General features: G+C 33.9%; 1 protein-coding gene and 1 long non-coding RNA gene across 2 annotated transcripts in view; both read right to left on the bottom strand.

Moving 5' to 3' along the window:
- Positions 1 to 831: 831 nt before the first annotated feature.
- The window catches only part of LOC143238262 (uncharacterized), a 43,855-nt gene continuing 21,839 nt past the window's right edge, over positions 832 to 22,847 (bottom strand). The window contains exons 5-6 of the mRNA XM_076478349.1: positions 1,846 to 2,014; positions 832 to 1,148 (exon numbers count right to left, since the gene is read on the bottom strand). Of these exons, the coding sequence (XP_076334464.1) occupies positions 1,854 to 2,014 (161 nt within the window). The 3' untranslated portion in view covers positions 832 to 1,148; positions 1,846 to 1,853. The remainder of the gene's footprint in view (positions 1,149 to 1,845; positions 2,015 to 22,847) is intronic.
- Positions 3,635 to 7,216, bottom strand: LOC143237155 (uncharacterized). Its single transcript, XR_013019891.1, has 3 exons — positions 7,146 to 7,216; positions 4,278 to 4,350; positions 3,635 to 3,989 (listed from the first exon to the last, which is right to left on the bottom strand). It is a non-coding gene; the product is annotated as an uncharacterized LOC143237155 (long non-coding RNA).

Raw genomic sequence — 22,847 nt, forward strand, 5'->3', positions numbered from 1 at the left:
AAACGTCAAAAGTAACAAAATTGCAATAACGTGGATAATGTTTCTCCAACAATCGGTAAACCGACTGTTTTTACTATTATACTATAGCTACGTTATTTATTATGAAGGCCTAAACTGCAGTTTCAACAACAAGTCTCCTTTTTAAATATGTTTTTGCCTGTACGTCCTATCGGAAATTTTTTGAAGTTCCTAATCGATCTATGGTTCATAATAAATCGCGTTTCGTTTGGAGATGTGATATAGTTATATGAATAACTGTTAATACTCAACACCCAATTAGAATGTATCAAAAGCTGGCGTTGTATGTTGTTGATTAGTTGCTTTTTTCTATAATCTTTGACTTAACAATTACGTACCATTAGTGCTGCATTCCAGTAGTCTTGTACTAAATTCAATAAATATTAACAACTCTGCCCCTAGTGTTAAATCACGTACACTTTTTACGAAGTGTTAATCTTGTAAAAATTAACAAAAATAAATCGTTATTTATATGGGTTCTGACAATAGCAACATACAAACTGAACCTTTGTATATTTTCTTCTGAAAATTTTGTGACGATCTAGATTTTTTTAATATAATTTGTTTATGTCTGTAGTGAAGTGTGTACCACCAAATATACCAATAGGAATTGAGTGAAAGATGGTGCTAATAGATTGCGTTTTATTTTTAAAATAAAGGTGAATTTTAGAAAATCATAATTGAACTGATATTCATTATGTTAAATTACAAAATAATATTATCAAAGTTAGGGTTAAAATATACAATTCAAACTTTAAGTGAAACTAAAAGCAAAAGGATTTATTTGATTAAAAACTGGTTTTACAATACCTTAGCTCTTTAAAATTTCGTGGTTTTCTGACCAAACAGAAAAGTATTGATATATAATTGCGATTAAAACGCAAATATGTTCCATAAAAAATAATAAACAGTTATTGATAACAATAAAACAAATATATTCATGAACAAATAATCATTTTTAAAATTCTTTTATTTAACACTAAAAGTTGACAAATAAATTCCCGCCTCCAGAGAAGAAGAATAGATTTTTACGATATCTGTGAGCTATCTTTCCTCACTTGGGTTGATAGGTTATTGTCCGAAGACGAAAGTATAAAGGTTACAGTTTTCCATTTTTGGCATGCAAGACACTATGAAAAATAAATAGGCTGATAAATAGAATATGTCGTTATCATGAAAGAATAAATTTTCTATTGTTAACATTAACCATGCTATTATGGTTATGAAATATTATTATAACATTAACAACAACAACAACAAATTTAATACCTCAATAAATTATATTTACTATTAACAACACTCAACTTTCATGCTATTTCTAACAACTAATACTGAAATGTATTTGTAAAATAAGTGCTTCAAATTTCAAGAACCGACATTTTTTTATGTTTATATAACTCTTAAACATTGAATTATACAGTAATAATCATCCTAAAAATATCGAAAACTATAATTAACGCTCTAATGTCTTTATAATACAGATTGCCTTACCTACTTTAGAAGTGTAATATTAATGAAACAGAAAGTAGTTATTATTTTACAATCTTAGGGATAACTTGGAGTTGATTGACGAACCAAATAAAACTGACGAAGCTGTTTGCTTCTTGTTAAGCCCGAAGCTACACAATAAGCAATCTGTGGTGTGTCCATCACGGCGATATCGAACATTTAGTTTATAAGTACTTGAGTTTATCATTGTATTATCCAGAGAAGATGTGTTTCCTTTAGCAATAACGAAAAGTTCACCTGTTAAGCACTTTTTTTTAAAGTTCAAATGCAATCTCTACTTTCAAATATCTCTTTAGAATACAAAACAAAAAATCTTACCAAATGTCTCAACTCCTATATTTCGTCTGGAGATTCTGAACATAACTGACGAATTTCTTCCACCAACCTTTGCGATATCTACGTAACCAGCCCTTCCGGCCTTTACGTTTTCCACGACAACCTTTGTGTTTTTTACAACTTTCTTTATCATTATTTTCAGTCGGTTCATCTGGTGTGATGTAATATGAAATGGATAATAATTCGTTATATCCGGTCTCTAGTTTTACATTCAACCAGCTTCGAAATATACAACTTCGTATCAAAATTCTTAGAGAAACGAAACAATATACTTTAAAATATGAACGCTTCCTCATGAGCACTTGAATAAAGGGTCAGGTGTCTGTTTATTTATTTTAGCGCAAATCTAAATTTCTGACAAAAAATCAAGTAAACTGCAGGTAGCTTGTAGGAGACAAAATGATTATGTTATATTCCATTTTTACACGTTTTATATCGAATCTCAGATGGAAAAATTTTTAGAAATGTATTATTGATCATTTTTTATAAATACCAAATCAAACTTCTAATAAATTTACTTTACCTTAACTTAACAATGATATTGTTTGTTTTCTATTTTTTCTGCCTTATTCTTCTATTCTACTGGTTTTCTTTTCAACCATGTATTTACATATTTTATTGTTGATTGTATAAAGTATATGTTATTTTCAGGTTATTTTATTTTATTTTCACACACATACACTTATTGAAACAACAAGCCTCCTCAGAAAAATTGTCCTACTTCAAAGGGATTTAAAATAATTTCAATTACTAACATAATATTTAATTATAATTCCAAAGTAAGAGATAGTGACCAAGTTTAATGTGTGTTTAAATAAACTGTATCACTAAAATAGCAGTACTGTCGAACATTATATAGTTTAAACTAACTTTAACCAGGGGTTGAGCTCACACACAGAAGATTTTGTAGTTCATACCGACCTTATATGAATATCTCACACAGAGGATACTGTAGTTCAAACTAACTCTTTCCTGAAAATGGATTTTTATAAAAGCCACTCATCACGATTACCGATTACATTCCGGTCTCTGGCCATTAGAACTGTACCACATTATATCAGTTACATTTAGGAGAATTGTGTTATTATTAGAACCTGAAGCCTACATTTTAGATCTAAATTGTAGTAATATTTAATAACAAATTGATTGGATTAAGTTTGAAACATAATTCTTTACACTCACGTGAATCTCAAACCTCAAGATAACAAGAAAGTAAGAGTTAACGAATGTTGAAACGATCCTGTTTATAGGCCCGGCATGGTCAAGCATATTTAGGCGTTCGACTCATAATTCGAGAGTCGCGGGTTCGACTCTCGGTCGCACCAAACATGCTCGTCCTCTCAATCGTGGGTGCGTTATAATGTGATGGTCAATCCCTCTATTCGTTGGTAAAAAGTAGCTCAAGAGTTGGCGGTGGGTGGTGATGACTAGCTGCCTTTCCTCTAGTATTACACTACTAAATTAGAGACGGCGAGCCCAGATAGCCCCCTAGTAGCTTTGCGTGAAATTAAAACAAACAAACAAACAAACAAAACAATCCTATTTATAACTTATAAACACAGTGTAAACACTACAGGTATATGATTAGCATAAATCTCGTGTATAAAACTAACAGTGCAATTTAATACAATACTCTATGTAACAAAAATATTGATTAAACAATGAACTAAACTAAAGACTGTCTAGAATTATCTAAGTATGTTATCAGGTCTGTTTCCACTCGAATCACGTAAAGATACCTTAAGTATATCAGGAGATAATACCTCTGGGAATTTCGCAGAGCGTCCCACTATTGGTTTCCGCATCGGCTATTTCCCATCTGAAACCGTATTCATTGCTCATTCTGACCACTCCACGTTTTACTGTTTGTGGTTGGGACTCACGCCAAAGATTACTAAAAGCTGAGGAATTTACTGTCTCTTCTTGAGACAGACCAAGCCATATTTAGTTGTTATTCGTTATCGTCCTGTTGGCGAAGTCCATTAGAAACTTCGCTGTTTCTTCGTCTGACGGTTTGGCTTTTGTCATTCCATAACGAAAACATGAATTTATATATTCATACCACGACACTAAATCATCTTCATCAGTTTTTATGTTGTAGCATGTAGTGTTGATACAGTCCAAAGCTGCAATGGGAACAGTTGAAGGAAAAAAACATAAGTCTGTAGTATTGATGTAATATTTAATTTGTAACTACTTCAAATATTCCTGTAAGTCTCTTGTTCTTTCTTTCACTTTGAGAAAATATTATCACAAATTACTATCATTTTATTTGTTTGTTTATTGTTAAGCACAAAGCATCACAATGGGTAATATATAAAACAACTGTTCTAATTCATGGACAGAAATCAGTTTACTGTGTATCTAAACCAGTATAAATATTTATAGTTGTTTTTGAAAACAGACAGACCTACCTTTTAATCGTTCTTTGATAACTGCATTATCCGGCAACTCCAATATCACATTTAGGATCGGACACAATAGTAACTATGGAAAATATCAAGAATTAGGTATTTGTACAAATTGTGTGTATGTATACATATATATATATATATCCGACGTGGTTCATTTGAAATATTATTGCTAGTTAGTACAAAGGAATCATATAATGTACCACACACTTAACAGGATTAAAGATGCAATGTCAATGTCTCTTAAGTTGTTGAAGTATCTTGGTCAAGACGAATACAAGGATATAACCTTTTGTCGAATGTCTGATGTAAAAACAAAATTAATTATAATTTCTTATTAAGGGCAGCTGTGTATGAGCCAAGCCTAAAACTTTCAAAATCTATACTATTCTTCTTTAACTATAGGCAGTTGAAGGTCAGAAACCAGTGCGCATGACCATAATAAGAAGTAGATTTAATATCTCGTAACCAAGATAGATTTTTTTTGGCAATAGTTTAACAGTAGAAGACTGAATGATAAAAGTAAATATTCCCAACTCTTTTACCAATGAAAATGGGATTGATCGAAACATTATAACTCCTGCACGGCAGAAAAAGCAAGATTGTTTGATTTTAACGGGTAATCGAACTCATGACCCTCAGATAACGAATGAAGTGCTCTAATTTCCCCTAGTAATGCCGGATGTAACCTGCAGAAAGATGTTTAACTCAGTATTTAACTTATCAAAACAAATCCTTACCAAAACATATGTATATGTATAAATTTATATTAGTCCGTATTATATATTTAGTTCCTCGTTTGTCCTCTTCAGACATTAATAATCTCTACAAGGCAACTTGGTACGCTTTCGACAAAATTATTCATATAACATGCCGAAATAGCATTCCATCTAAAAGGCGATGCAACTCAGTTGCAATAGTTTGTTTTTGGACGTGGTTAGCAAGTATCTGGGTCAGTCCTGCCCAATAATCCTCAAATGTACTGCATTCTGAAGTTATATCTGTCAGTGGCAATCTTGTAATATCTTCCTAGTTACAATAATCCTGTACAATACACGGACTGTGTGCAGTGGTATTGTTTTGGTTTTGTTTGTTTGTTTTTAATTTCGCGCAAAGCTACTCGAGAGCTATCTGCGCTAGCCGTCCCTAATTTAGCAGTGTAAGATGAGAGGGAAGGCAAATAGTTATCACCACCCACCGCTATCTCTTGGGTTTCTCTTTCACCAACGAATAGTGGAACTGACTGTCACATTATAATGCCCCCCGGCTGGGAGGGCGAGCATGTTTGGTTTGATTAGGATTCGAACCCCCGACCCTCGGCTTATGAGTCTAACGCCTTAACACGCTTGGCCATGCCAGGCCTATTGACGTTTTCTACGAGTACATAAATAACAGTTATTTTCATCATTATTAATAGCTACACAGATGCGTATTGCACCACCTTTTAATAAACATAATAATGAAAAAGTCAATTTTTACTTCTGGCTTCAGACAGACAAAGTTGATAAAGAGGTGGGACGTTGTAGGCCTTTTTGATTTTAAATAATCAAGGCCAAAGTAATTGAGATAAAGCCAGGTGGATGGTGTGGCCCTTGTGAAAATTGTGATCTACTTTCGCCGTTACCTAAAAAAAAAAACAGGGAATTTTATTTTGTAAATTAATTTTTGTTGGCAAAAGAAAACTGTAGTTAGCAATAGATTAATGCATCCTATTTTTATGCCACGATGTTGAAAGTTTGTTTTATTGCTGCGTTTTCACTGACTTGGGTTTATCTTGTCAACAAAAGTAAATTAAACTAGATTTTAAACTGTAATCACTTGTACATACTATTAAAAATCCCAATATTCAAAACATTAGTACTTCCACTCGAAGTTCGAAATCACATTTTTTTCTATCAATGTTAGCACAATAGAAAAAGAAATTTCTCCGTGTGTTTTTTATAATAATTGCACGTGCATGGACTGCATGAAGTTGTTACTAACTGAAAAATCAGAACTTATCTACTGATATCTAGTAATATAGTATATCACCCAATCCCGTACATCACAAGTTATAGAATGTCACAACTTGATATCAGACATGCATGAGTTAGGATAACAAAAAAGACCAACAAACTAGAAACCATGTAATATTGTTTCAAAGAATAACAAAACAAAACAAAAAATTAAATATGATTTTCTTATTTTAGGGGGAAAGTGAGGTAAGACAGTCTTTGGTAAACCTATATATGAGTTGTTTAGTTTCTCAGGTGAATAGCCATAAATTTTCTCTTTTAAGTGTTTTTATTCATTTTGGTGTTAATGATTTCTGATCTATTTGGAGAGATTGTATTATAGGATGGGACAGAAGGTACTGTACATGTGCACTTACTTCATTGAGAACAGGTTTAATTACGTACAACTTTCTTTGAAAAGCTCAATAGTTAAGTTACTTTCACTTGCCCTAGTAATAGTTCATTTGGTATCATCCAGTACTATACTAACCATTTCAAGTATATAGTAAGATGTAACCAACCTGTATAATTTACGTTTTGGTTTGAAGTTAAATAAGACAATACAAATACGTACAAAAGGGTGACAGGAACCAGACTGCAAGACCACCAATGTAACTAACAACACTATACAATATCGGTTTAACATTTTTATTTCAACAATATAAAATATTGACACAATATTGAAACTTTAACTGGCGACAGTTACCCAATTGCCACAATTGTTGTCTTATATGGAACGTTTAAAAAGAAGAGATTTACTGACATTGTAATGTTTACTCTAGATACTATAGTGAGAAGTACTTTAATATTATGTCACATGTGCAAGACATTTCCCAAAATCCTACATAAATATCAAAACTTTCAGTGGTATACTTACACATAAAGTCACACCGTAACGCATCATGTGCACCAGCTTAATCGAGGTTGGAGTTTCTTTCCTAAAGAAGTTCAGTCGGCTTCTTAGAGCGAAATAATATTCTAACCTCACGTATATTTATATACTGTTGAAATATGTATTGATAATTATCAACAGATGGGCCCTGTTAATTGGTAACAGCTGTTCGAGGCTAATTTATCAGGGATCTTGTTCTCGGAAGTAAAACACCGCCCTAATATGATTCACTAGTGTATTTGATTGCTGAGAAGGGCCAATGATGTGGAGTGGGGTGTACCAAAACTGGCTGAGCGTTGCCAAAGGAAATGAGAACAGAAGTCATCTGGTGTTCAGCCATTGCAAAATTTCTATTAAGAAACGGCAAGTATCCTGTTCCACAGAACATAAAACCTTTTATTGTTTAACAGTAAAGTGAACAATAGTGGGAACATTGTTATTGATTATAAAATTCACATTGTTTTGAACACAATTACGAGAAGATTCTCTATCCAGTGACGTAAATAAGTGACTTTACTAAAGAAATGGTACTGTTAAACATTGAAATATTTTAAACATATGATAGTACCAAATTATATATTTAGATACGAATTTCAGTTTCGCACAAAGCTAAACGAGGGCTATCTATGCTAGCAGTGACAGACTACTACCAACTTTATAAAATTTAACAAACAAAGTCTAAAAGAGTGAGTATTTTCGACACTGGGTATTCGAATCCCCGACATTTATATTGCGAATCGAGCGCCATAAAAACAAGGGTTTGGTTGTTTTTAATTTCGCCCAAAGCGCCACTCACCGCCACCTCTTGGGCTACTCTTTTACCAACGAATAGTGGAATTAGCGTCACATTATAACGCCCTCGCAGCTGAAAGAGCTAGCATATTTGGTGTGACGAGGATTCGAACCCACTCCCTCAGATCACTAGTCGAGTTCTTTAACCACCTGGGCATGCCGGACGAAGAACAAGGGTATGGGAAGTCAATGATGGATGTTTCGTAATTACTTTAAATACTATAATTAGCGTTAAAACCTCAAAAAGGTAGCTTAGAATATTTTAACTACAAAAATAATATTAGATGTTAAACAAACAGTATATTTATGTGATCAAAAATTTATAAAGAACAGAGTTAAATGATAGCAACATCATGGAATGTAAGGTTATATGTGCAGGATATGTGTGATAACATTGTGAAATGAAACTGTTTTGAAAAAAAAGCTTAAATATAAGAATAAACACATCACCTTATAATAATAATAATAATAATAATAATAATAATAATAATAATAATAATAATAATAATAGTAATGAAGTCAAAACACTAAGAATCTGGAATGGTTTAATCCAATGACAACATGGAAGGTTTGATGTTATTATTTAGTGTTAGAAGATCATTGAAAATGTTTAGATTCATTTAATAAAATCTTCATGATCTCTGGTTCAAGAGTGTAGAATTTTAAAGTTTTCTATTAATATGGATGAAAGACTCGAATGGCATATGTTCACATCACGCTGGAATTTCCATCCTATTGGGCCCGATATAACCAAGCGTGTTAAAGCATGCGACTCGTAATCTGCGGGTCGCGGGTTCGCATCACCGTCGAGCCAAACATGCTCGCCCTTTCAGCCGTGGGGGCGTTATAATGTGAAGGTCAATACCACTATTCTTTGATAAAAGAGTAGCCGAAGAGTTGGCTGTGGGTGGTGATGACAGCTGCCTTCTCTCTTGTCTTACACTACTAAATTAGGGACGGCTAGCACAGATAGCCCTCGATTATCTTTTTGTGAAATTAAAAAAACAAAACAAATATGCTATCGTGTGTCCTTATTTGAAAATGATAAAGTTTCATAAATATAGTTAGTTTACAGATGCACAAATGATTTTGTAGCACGTGTAGCTGAAAAGATACAATAATGTACCCTTCAAAGAAAGAAACGCAAAAGGCAAAATTTGAGACAAATTGTTAACACGTTTATTCCGGGAAGTTCTGTATGACATGTGTGAAACTTTGCACATTCACTGCTAAACATCCAACGTCTGCAAAGTCGAAGTCCACGCTCACTTGTTGAAGTTTAACGTCACTCAATGTCAATAACGACTATGACCCCGTGAGCATCAATAACTACTTGGCATCTCCTGCCCATGGAAGCGATGAGATAACAAATCCCATCCTGTGGAATGGCTGTCCACTCAGCCTGCAAAGGTGCTGCAAGCTGAGGTAGAGTCTGCGGTTGAGGTTGTTGCCGTCGCAGACGTCGATCCAACTCGTCCCAAAGATGTTCTATGGGGTTTAAATCTGGTGATATGGAGGGCAAGGGAAGAACGTTGATTTTGTGGTGTCTCAAGAAGACAGTGGTGAGTCGGGATGTGTGAGGACGGGCGTTGTCATGTTGAAAAATGTCGTTGACGTTCACCATGATGGGTTGCACATGGGGCCTAAGAATCTCGTAGACGATTGCATACAGTTTGATCGGGAATCTTACGCAGCCCTGGTATGGTTGAGGCAGTAGACGTTGCAGTGGTGGTCCTATCACAAAGGTGACGAAACCGGATGTAGCAATCTTGTGCGGGCGTGGTCACACGAGGTCTGCCAGATCGTGGACAGTTACGAGTTGATCCATGTTGTTGGTGACGATTTCATAGCCTTGTGATGGTGCTTGGGTGGACATTCACAGCTCCAGCAACATCTAGTCGAGATTTGCCTGCTTCCAAGCGACCAATGGCGTTATTGCGTTGTGCTTCAGTCAGTCTTGGCGTAACTGTATTGCGTGTCGGTGGCTTAACACTGAGCTATGGAAACCGAGAACTTGTCACTTTTATAGGGATTTTGCACTTGTTGCACTTTCAGGACATGCAGATCTCTCAAACAAATTTATTGGACACGAATGCGTCTTGGCGAAAAATTCGATGTTTTCCTCCGTTTTCAAAGTGCACAACTTTTATTGTCATTTTGGTCTGACAATCAGTGCCTTAACACGTGTAGCATCACATACTCTAAGCCTGTAACGTTATTACATGCATTTCTTTTTAAAATAAAATAAAATATTCCTTTTGCGTTTCTTTTTTTGAAGAGTATAGTGAACTTTAATCTTAAAGGTTACTTTAGTGGTGGGTAATATTTCTTGATTATGTTTCCTATTTGAGATCTGAGTTTAAAACTTTGTTTTAAGAAAGTTATTAGAACATTGGATGTCTTGAGACAAATGTGTTACTTCTTGGTAGGTCCTATTTTGTTTGTTTAAAATGTTCATTTGATAGAGTGTAAGAGGGTAGCCATTAATTTGTAATATGTTAAAAAAATTAGGATTTTTTAATGAAAACACACGTAGTCAGAACAGATACCATATCATATTTTTAGAAGATTTAGAACCAGTTTATGTTTCAAGGAATCTTACATAAAAACAAAGTTATTGTTTTCTACATGTAATATCTATACATTACTGTTGTTAAGTAGCGTATTTAAGTAAGGAACTAAAGGGGGCTCATCCCCAGGGTCTATGATCATAATGAAGGCCCACTGGTAATTTTATTGTAAAATTACGCGGGATTTAGGACCCACAAGTATTATTAGTCCTTTGACCCACGCAACCAGGTGGTAAGAAAGAACGGATAACCATTACCATCGTATCACCACAAATCTGTACAATGGTCTATCTGTGCTCTACCAACCTCAAGTATCTCAACCCGGTTTATAGTAGCGTGAGTCCCCAGACATGGTGCGTGCCAAAGGTGGGGGGAGAAGGCTTTAAATAGTCCAAGCTACTTGAGTTACATACATGTAGTTAAAACAATGAGACATTCTTATCAAAAATACTTTTATCCATACATATATACAGGTTCAGCTGAGGGTTTAGTCCACATCTCTTGCACAACCTTTATTTGATCAACAAAACGTACATTGTTGGCCAAAATCTTAAGGCCAATAAACATAAAGATGAAATATGCATTTTGCGTTGTTAGATTCAACCACTTATTTGAGTAGAGCTCCGAAAGATGAAATAAAAAAAGGGAAAATAAAAATAAAAACTTTTTTAGCATTTAATAGGGAAAATGTGAACAATATGAAGTTAGCCTAAATACTAGTTGTTCAAAAATTTAAGACCATACTGAAACGAAGCGTTAATCGGTAAACACGTAACGACATTTAGTCATTGGTGTTCTTTTATCAACGAATAGTGGGAATGACCGTCTCATTATAAAGTTCCCACGGCTAAAAGATCAAGCATATTTGGTGCGACCGGGAATCGAACCCGCTCCCCTGAAATTACGAGTCAAACACTTTAACCCACCTAGCAAAGCCTGGTCCGTAAGTGTTGTATACACTACATTATATTATTAGCTGACATTAGTTACTTGAAAATAAACAACTCGATGTACGTAGTTTAGAATTAAACATACTAAAACTTTTAACTTTAGCAGCTGTATGAATACACAATCCACCTGTTTCAAATGTTACAAGCTTTTCGTACATTGGTCTTATGGTTCTTCTGAATGTTTCATACATATCTACTTTACAGATGAAATACACAGCTGGACAAAATATTAAGGGCAATGCATTTTTGCGTTGCCAAAAGTTAGCGGTGGGTGGTGATGACTAGTTGCTTTCCCTCTAGTCTTACACTGCTAAATTAAGGACGGCTAGCGCAGATAGCTCTCGAGTAGCTTTGCGCAAAATTCACAACAAACAAACAATAGTTATCGGTTTCTTGGTAGAGCCCTGCTAGATGTTAACGTAACCATCTGACTGCACGTGTATTTCAGGTGGTTCTGAATGATGCTTCCTACATTTGCCTTACTTTTGTCTACTCTATAATGTCCCACTTTGTACCTCTGTTTTCTCTTATTTTAATACTTGTTTCGTCATGCACGACCACGGATCTGCCGAAATAAAACCAACATTCTAGTAAGAAGAATTTCCGCTATTCATGGGTGGTGATTTAAAAAAAATAAAAAACAAGTACACTTACTCTGATACTAATTTAAATAAACCAATACAGTTAAAAAGACATTTATTTTATTTCTCCCAGTGAAGTTCTTCACAGGGTCAAAGGTAAATTTGTGGACTTACAGTGTTAAAATCCGTGGTTCGATTACTCTCAGTGAACTCAACGCAGAAAATTCATGGTTGTGATTTACGCTCGAGCCATAATAATTTCTCTCACGGTATCATCGCTAAGTCTGTTGTGCTTAGAACAATGAAAATCGGTTTTCTCTACCCACTGTGGACTGAACTTAGATAAACCATTTATACAGCTTTAAGATGAACAACAAACACGCAAAAAAAATTTAAAACTGCTAATATAAAGAACCATTAACGTTTAATGTATGACAAAGACATACAGCTTGTTTGTATTACGTTCTTGATCGTAAGGAACAAAACACTGCTTGAATGGCTTTAGTGTCTGGTCAACTGTTACAGCAATATCATTGTCTTTCATTGCACTGCTAATGTTATTTCCTTCCAAATTATACTTATAATTCCATTTATTAAGCCCTATTTTCATACCTATTACTGCTGGTCAGAAAATTTAACAAAGTTTGAATGTGCATACAGGATACCTGTGGTACCATGGTTAAAAGAGCTTTTTTAACAGGACACGTAATTTAGTATTACTAGTAGTGATTTTAAATGTATTTGATCGGAATGACTGTTTCACTGTTTAGGCTCGTTATAATTGTGGTAGAGACGCAATATAATCTACCTTGTGTAAAATAATTGAAACAAATGGTGATTTTACAATATTTTAAGCTTGGCGGCCGGTGTAGGCTCGCTGGACCCGTTCATTTCCTTTAATAGCCATTTCTTTCACACAGATGGAGTCATTAGCTGTATTTTGCAGTACGGTCGATCTATTTTTGGAATATATGACGAAATTTTGAGGAATATTACGTCATTCGAAATTGCGTTAGAAGAGCAAGGAGACCAGTCAGAAAACAACTTCTTAACAACTCAATGAAGAAAAAACGGTATCAATGGGGTCTGAAATACAAGAACTGGATGCATGAACAATGGAAGAAGGTGTTATTCAATGACGAGACTAATTTCTTCGTACAGGGTCAAAGACGTCTGCATGTTCGCAGATCTCCAGCTGAGAACCTTTGAGAATCTCACATCAATCAGTTTGTAAAACATCCCTTGAAGAAGATGTTTTGGGGCTTTTTCAGCAACTATGACGTCGAAGGCTTACACATCGTAGAAGGAATAATGCGAGAACCACAGTACATCGAAGTTTTGCAAAGAAGAGTCGTTCTAGAATTGAAAAAGAGATTTCCAAATGGATCTGACAATTTCCAGCAAGATCTGGATTTGTGCCACACTTTAAAATTTGTGAAGAATTTTATGACTACAACTCGAATAAAGGTGATGGACTGGCCTGGAAACTCTTCGGGCTTAAATCTTATTGAAAATCTTTGGGCAATTTGTAAAGAAAGACTTCGAGAAAAAGACTGTACTACGAAAGATAAGCTAATTGAGGCCATAATTGAGGTGTGGTACCGCGATCCGAAAATTAGTAAAGATTGCAGTCAACTACTGAACTCGATGCCAAAGCGGATTAATGATTTTCTGAAAAATAAAGGCGGTCATACCATGTGTTAATTTGTGAGTAATTTTTGGACTCCCAGAAAGAAAACGCAAAAAAATTGAAAGAATCGCAATTTTCCGTCTTGTTTCAATTAATTTGCACAATAATGTACGAGCTGAGGTCTGCTGCCTCATTCATTGGATGTATAAGTGTCAGGACGTGATGGTTTGAAGTAGAAAAACTGACAAAAACCTCAAATAAAAGAAACTAAAGATGGAATTCAAGCCGTTAGAATATAATGTTATCATTTTCAATTTTAGGTAAGTTACTTATCTATTCACTAGTAGTTTATGTGTATCATAGTACTATTAGTATTTGTGGGCCTAATTTATAGAGTCGTTGTAATAGTAGTACGCTTTATAAAACAAGAGAGAATTCTCAATAGCCAAAGTATTAATAATGTAGTGGAACTTGCCTGATGAACAATTTGCAGATCCGAGTTTTGTCTACGCTTAGTAATGAAAATTGAGTTACATACTTCACTCACTAGACCAAAGTGGACAAAAATTAAAATAAAATTCTTACATTTTCACCTGTTATCTTTGGAGGTAACAGGCGGAACCGTCCTTTTAAATTGAAAGAAATTGAAACAGCTACACCTAACCCATCTGTATCGATTATTTTACATCACCACGTCGTAACACGGCAAAAACCTCATAAGAAAACACGACTGTAAAACAGGTCTTTAACACAGCCACACACCCTTTAGATTAGGTTATAATTTAAAGTAATGTAGCTCGTACAACAAGGAAAGTAAGCGTTAATAACGAAATATATATATATATACCACTCTCTAAGTGGTAATTAAGTCCACTCTCGTTTTGGTCACTTCCGTGAACCTTGACGTCAAGAGAGAGGTCTACGAATGACATTACAGGTAATACCATAGGTGAAATCTTGACCAACGTGAGCTACGTTTAACGTATCTGAATTTTCTTTCTGTGAAAATTTAAGCTTGTAAACACATTCTAGATTACTTTCATTTAATAATTAGAGTTTTAGCACTATATATTCTGTAGAGGGTGTTTTTTTTCTTGTTTCTTTTAACTTATTTTACTATTTGGACGTTATAACGTTATATAAAAATAACTTTTAGCTAGAACGTGTTTCTGCACTAATATTTCTATCAGTGTTCCCTCAGTGGAAGATTGATAAATATGTGGATATATTAGCTATAAAACAGGGTTTCGATACTTGTAGTTAGCATACCACAGATGGCCTGTTGTGTAGCTTTGTGCTTAAATAAAAATAAACAAACCATTACAGATTTTGTTCCATAGTGGGTTAGCAGTTGTTTTCAGCATTTCTTACACTAAAATACAGGAGTAAATTCCTCTTGAACGGAACGCATACGGCCATTATGCAGCTTTGTGTTAACATAAGTACAATTTCACATTTTAAATATTGTGAATTTTTTAAAGAATCATGTTTATTTTGTAATTTAATGTTTTGTTAAAGGTTTTTATTAAACTTGTATTAATAATGTATTATTATTATTATAACTGCTTGTGTAAAATATACTTAGGTTATCATTTGTTTAATATCTTCCACTTAACCAGTATGACGTTGTTCTTTTTAAAATTTTTCTATATTGTAATATTTTTGTTTGTTATTTAAATATGTTTACTTGATTTATATTGAAGTTTATATTCAAAACATGTTGTTTCATTATAGAGAAGCTACACAATAAAATGTTTGTAATAATTCCATCGACGGATGTCGAACTGTAGATTTTTAGACTTTACGTCTGTAAAGTTTGCTTATTTTTTAATTTTGCGCAAAGCTACAAGAAGGCTATCAAACGTAGCCGTCCATAATTTAACAGTGTAAGACTAGAGGGAAAGCAGCTAGTCATCACCACTCACCGCCAACTTTTGGGCTACTCTTTTACCAAAGAGTAATGGGGTTGACGGTCACAATGGAGTGGTCCCACGACTGAAAGACCGAGCATATTTGGTGGATAGGGGTTCGAATCCGCAACCCTCAGATTACGAGTCGTGCGTCTTGATCACTTGGCAATGCCGAGCCGTCTCTAAAGTTTGAACTGACTCACGCGTAATGAAAGTTGTTATAGTCAACTTGACTTAATAGTAAACTACAAATATATAAAGTACATTCCAGAAAACAAACGTTCAGTAGAATATCTTAGATTTGCGAATAGATAGGTTCATTTAAGACTTTTAAAAATATGGGGATTTCCTCCTTCCGTGGGAAAATCCTGAATAAAAAACAACATGAAAACCTGATATTTTATGGAAGTGATCCTTTGTTTGCAAACTTGTATAATATTTGTAGTGAGAAAAAAGACGTCTGTATCAGTATTAGTTGTGGAACTACATGGTTTCTAGAGAAACCATAGACCTAGAGCAGAGAATTAACCATCTTTAAATATTGCATCTTCTAAGTTTTGTTACAACATTTTTGTGGAATAGAGAAATAACGATCTCACACATGGGACCCCAAGAACATCCATTCCAGGTGTCGACCATACGTAATATCGTTTAACAACTTACAAGTAACACGCCTGCAGTGTTTAAGAAATTGGATAATGCATTCTTTATCTCATTTTTCTCGATGTATTAATTGCTCGATACCTGTTTGAATGTGAGAGGTTAAATATTTAGTGATATATTTCCTCCGGATATATCCTTTCAAGTTTTGATAAGAATCCTATTTATGTGAACTACTACAGTTTGTTTCTTTTCTTAACAAAACAGCATTTCCGTCGGTTCTGTGAACATTGATATATGTGTGACGTCGTGTTTATCGCTAGTGGATACAGCAGCATCTATCAACAGAGATTCAGTAGTTATTACAAAACTCTACATGTTTCGGCGAATTAAATTAACTTTGAGAAATGTTTCCCTATAAATCTAAATTATTTAAAGTACTGTTACGTACAACAAATACTGCAGAATAATATAGACCCTAAACAATAAACTTCTAAATAAGTGCGATATACGTGAATTTCATAAAACTTCAGAGTTAATCAGAAGTAAAAATAAACCAGTACAGCGAACTCAACAAAAAAAGTTCCAGTTTTAAAAAAAGTACATTGCGTCTTTCTCACCTAATGTATTATTAAACAAGTAAGCATTAATATTTCTGTGTATATAAGTTTACTTACTTCTCATGAAGCATACAATGTGAATATATACAGACTGTTATTGACTTCTATTGCAACATTGTGAAAATATTGTTTTTGGAATTTCGCACAAAGCTACTCGAGGGCTATCTGTGAAGCCGTCCTTAATTTTGCAATGTAAGACTAGAGGGAAGGCAGCTAGTCATCACCACCCACCGCCAACTCTTGGGCTACTCTGCTACCAAAGAATAGTGGGATTGATCGTGACATTATAACGCCCCCACGGCTGGGAGGGCGAGCATGTTTGGCACGACTCGGGCGCGAACTTGAGACCCTCACATTACGAAGCGCACGCCTTAAGGCGCTAGGCCATGCCAGGCCCTCAACATTGTGAAACATGATAAGATGATATTTTTCTTTCGTGGAGGGAAAAATTCTTGGGGCCCTGAGTCTGAGATCGTCACTTCTCGGTTCCATTAAAATGTTATAACAAGAAGACTACTCAGAAGAAGCAACATTATACGATATCTAAGCCTTTGATATAGATGTTTGTTTTTCCTAGACGGGACATGAATCTATAACTAATAGTTTGGTATGTACGTGATGAGCACATTATTTTATTAACTGAAACAATTCAACATCCGACGTGTGGTTTTTTAAAACAAAAATTACAGAAGTTTTTAACATCAAATATTACTCTTTCATGTCCTTTAGTCGTGATTTTCCAACCTTTATAGACCTTTCTGTAATATACGTCTCAGATCTGTTTTCTCTAATGTTCTTTATATCTCTGTGGTTTACTGTTTAAATCAAATTGACAATAACCAGTTACATGTTGGACAGGCCAGTGGTAAATTTACGGGCATAAAGTGTTAAAATTTAGGGTTTAATTCCTGCCATTGGAAAAATTACAAACCCATCATTGTGTATCTTTCCTCTAACACTTTTGAACAACAAATAAAATGAGACAATATAGAAACGTTTAATTTGAGCAGTGTAATACTGACTGGAAGTTTATATATAAATAGATATCTAATAATCCTTTGCATAAGCAATTACAGTACTAAATAAATAAAATCCTTAGAAACATATCAACTATAAAACAACTAAAACCCTTTAATCCATTATTGTTACAAGCCAAGAGGAAACCTTGAACAAAATATCAAATTACAAATAAACCCGATCCTTTCAACAATCAACATTGTTTCAAAATGAAACTGCTGTCTATGGTACTACAAAATTATATAATGACCACCTGCACACTGTTCACTATGAGAAACAGAACTCCATATTTTAGTACTTGAAGTCATTATGATGACCGTAAAGCGACAAGAGAGAAAAGTTTCTAATGATTTCTTTATTTTTAATTGAGCACAGCCAACACGATAATCATATGTAGTATCTGCTACGGATACCGTCATCTGGTTTATAGCTTATAAATCCACAGATTTACCTCTGGCCCACTGAGTGGTGGGAAAGGTTGAGTAACTGTAATATAAAAATTCATACTTTTACAGAAACAGATTCCAGTAATAGGCTTTTATATACAAATACGCAAAGAGCAAATTAAGAAAAACAGTAAGAAATTTAAAACTTTACAGATATTGTTATATAAAAACTATAATTGTAAGATGAACGTGCTTATGAATTTTCAATATTTTCATAAAAAGAAAAGTCAGATACCTCGCTTATGTAGGTCACCGTTTCACCTGACTAGTTTAAACGTCGCTTGTTGATCTTTCTCTTGCCGTTAGGGGTCACGGTATTCGGGATCTGAACTTGATTTCTTAAGCACACATACATTGTTTTTTTGTTTGTTTTTGAATTTCGCACAAAGCTATTCACGGGCTATCTGTGCTAGCCGTCCCTGATTTAGCAGTGTATAACTCAAGTACAGTCATGTACAGTCCGTTCCAATACCAATTTATTTAATCTATAATTGTAAAATGTAAGCCAAATAGTTAATATCGTTTTCTTTTGATCCTTTGCATTACAACAAGAGGAAAATCAATTTTGTACCCGATAGAAACAACCGCGCACACTACATACAAAATAAAAGATGGCGCCACCAGTCTGTGTCTTCTTATGACATATTTTGCTTTGAAATAATGTGTGAGTTTTAGAAAGTCATAATTCAACAATTAAATAAGAATGTAAAATTATTCAAGTTAGGGCTAAGGTATAAAATTTAACGTTTAAGTGAAACTAGAACCAAAAAGAGGTTATTTAATTAAAAACTGGTTTTACAATACTTTTTTAACTTGACGGTTCCCTGACCACACACAAAAACTGTTCAAATATAATTGTTATTAAAGCACGAACATGTTGTACAATGAAAAAGGTGAGCAATCATGTATAAAAATGGAAAATAGATATTCATGGCCATACAAAGTAATCATTTTCTATTTGCTTTTATTACACATTGATAGCTAACAGATAATTTCCCGCTTCCAGAGATAAAGAATAGATTTCTGCGACATCTTTAAATCATCTCACCTCAGTTCAGTTGATCGATTATAACCTCAAGACGAAAGTTTGAAGGTTATAGTTTAGCGATTCCTTTACCAGCGTAGTAAACTATGTAAGAAATAAATAGACTGATTAAACAAAATATGTTGTTATGGTGAAAATATTTAAGAGGACTTTTATTTTTTCATTTTTTTCATAACAATATTTGTAAAATGACATCAAAACATCAATATAAATCTTTAAATATTATAATGTTAACATTCAATACGCTATAATGTTTATGAAATGCTATTACAACATTACAAAAAAAAAACATTTTTAATACCCAGTAAATTATGTTTACTATAAACAACACTTTGCTTTCATGCTATTTCTAACAACTAATTGCGTTAATTATGAAATGAGCTTCTTTTCACTCACATGAACCTCAAACCTCAAGGTAACCACAAACTAACATACAGACATTATTGGAACGGTCCTGTTTCTTAGTTAGGAACACATTGTAAACATTACGGATATGTGATTACCATAAAACTCATTTATAAAACTAACAGTGTAATCAATACACTATGCAACAAAATTATTAAAGAAACAATGAATTACACCAAAATCTGTATAAAATTATCTCAATATGTTATCAGGTTTGTTTCTAGTTAGAACTTGCTAAGATACCAGAAATATATTAGGAGATTTTGAACATAATGCCATTGGGAATTTCGCAAAGCGTCCAACCAACGGTACACAGATCGGTTATTTCCCACTGTCTTCATCGCTCATTCTAACCACTCCACGTTCTACTGTGTGTGGTTGGAACTCACGCCAAAGATTACTTAAAGCTGCCAAACTTACTGTTTCTTCTGAAGACAGACCAAGCCACACTGGGAAGTTATTCGTTATCGTCCTGTTGGCCAAGTCCTTTAGGAACTTCGCTGTTTCTTTCTTTGATGGTTTGAGTGGTGTCATTCCATTAAAACGACAGGAGAAAAATATATATTAATACCACTACATTGTATCATTTCCATCAGCTTTTATGTTGTAACACGAAGTGTTCGTACAGTCCAAAGCTGCAATACACTTGAAGGAGAAGAAATAAGTCTGTACCCCTGGCGTTATGTTTTCAGTTAAGTATTTTTAAAAGTTTATTAACACCCCAGAAGAATTTGAATACAGATATGTTGATTTTACAAATAATTATATTTGAATAATAATATAATAGTGATAATAGTTTATAAGTCATCAGTTATATGGTTGAAACATGGAGGGGAATGTTCTTGGGGTTCTCAGTCTGAGATCGTCACTTCTGGCTTTCATAAAAATGTTATAACAGGAAGACAGTGCAAAAGAACCAATATTTAACTATGCCTAATTCTCTAATCTATGTCTATCGTTTTTTCGGAAAAGCACTTGGTCCCACAACAAATAGTTTGCGATAACACATGATTAACACGTTATTAACAGGAAAAAATGCAGCATGGGATGATTACAGACATTTTGTTTCTCAAAACAAAAATTATACAGTGATGTCGAGAAAACCCACTTCTAGAGAAATATATATGTAAAATCGGCTCCTTTGGTTTGAGAAAATATTTTACATAGAAGAGCGAACAACGTTTCGACTTTCTTCAGTCATCGTCAGGTTCACGTTGTTCGCTCTTCTACGTAAAATATTTTCTCAACCCAAACGAGCCGATTTTGCACATATAAAAATTATACACGTTTGCCAACAAAGGGTCACACCCGTAAAACATTACAATTTTATGGGTTTTTTCATTCGTGCTTTTACTTCTGAGAAGGGCAATCCCCACATCTATAGAAGTGATTTATGGTCCTTTTTGCTCATAAATCTCAGATTTTCTACGGAACATTTATTTTCTGCAATTTTCTATGTATGTTTATAATTTATTATTTATTCAAGTTGACAATAACAACTTACCTGCCGAGTGGATCAGTTCTTTAGTGTACACGAACCTCGGATGTGCTAACTGATCATCAGGCATGTTCTGTTACAGGGAAGACTTCAATTACTTTACTGGTACTGTGTTAACCAGTTGTTGTTTTTCTCGGTAAATGTGATAACGGTCCAGAACTTCAATATCCCCTAGGCTCAAACAAACATGTATGTCTGTCACACGTGCGAATTTTACTTTTTTTTAGTTTACAAGGATAGGAGATCACACTGAATTGTTAAAAAGATCTGTTTAAAACGTTTTCCATTTTGGTAAGAAAGATATATTAAATGTTTTCCCATACTCTTCTTTACAGTCACATTCGTACACAATAAAATCTTACACTTGTGTTATGATTGTATATTATAATTTTTTTTCTCTAAAGCAGCATGAAAGAATTACATGTACTGCAGCTATTGAGAGTTCCCTCTTGTTTTATAAAGCGTACTACTATTACAACGACTTTATAAATTAGGCCTACAAATACCAAGAGTAATATAATACATATAAACTCTTAATGAATAGATAAGTAACTTACCTAAAATGAAAAAAAAAATTATTGTCTTTTATCAGCTTGAATATAGCGGACACGGTTATGGAGGCTACTGTGTGTACGGGGGACATGGTGGTGGCTATGGTTATCACTAAAGAACCAATAGATTTAATCGGGTATTAAAAATACAAACGTATAAGGTAAGACATGTACGGACACGTCACTTTATCTCTTCCAGTTTTACTCACAAAGGTTTTGTATACAGGCGCCAACATTACTATTTGTAAATCAGTATATTATCTGTTATTTTGAAATAACTTCAAGTACTACCGTTTTTGTAAGAAGTGGTACAATCGATTTTCAATATATATATGTCAGAGAAAGCGTGAATGTACAAAGATAATACAGTTAATTTTACAACACTATCATGCCATAGTTATTCATGTTAAAGTTTAATAACATTGTTTATCTTCTTGTTGTCATTTCATCAACTATTGTTTGTTAACCATACATTGTTCTTGGTTAATAGAGGTTTTCATGTTTTTTTCTTCAAGGTTCCGTTCACGAGTGAAGAACAGTGCAGGCTGCCTTTGAACTTTACGTCACGTGAGAGAGACAAAATACGTGTTTCTTAATAGAGATGAATTTTACTTACAAATATTGTTCTTATAAGGACAAATATCTCTGTATTTTTTTTCAGATTTTCAATAAATTTTAATTGCTTGTGTATTATCTTTACCTTTTCTGATATTAACATACATACTGTATTCAAATGGATATTCTTAGTTTAACTCCAAAATTACATTACATTAGGTTTAAGTTATTTATTCTAACAACACTCAATACAAATAACAAACAAACCGAAGAAAAAAACAAATTTGGTTGTTTTTGTTAACGTTCAAAAACCTGGTTAGGCCAAAAAAAACGTCCCCAGTATCATGGCGGTAGGTCTTATGACAACGCTGAAAACTGTGGTACGATTCTCTTGGTGGGCAGAGCATAGATGGCCCATTGTGTAACTTTATGCTTAAACAAACTTTATGTCCTATAAGCAAGATAAACAGTGAACTTTGGTTGTTTTGTGGTAATATCTTGTTTTCGGATTAGACCA

Source organism: Tachypleus tridentatus, chromosome 13, assembly GCF_004210375.1.
Source record: "Tachypleus tridentatus isolate NWPU-2018 chromosome 13, ASM421037v1, whole genome shotgun sequence".
In the NCBI taxonomy this organism is placed as follows: Eukaryota; Metazoa; Arthropoda; class Merostomata; order Xiphosura; family Limulidae; genus Tachypleus; species Tachypleus tridentatus.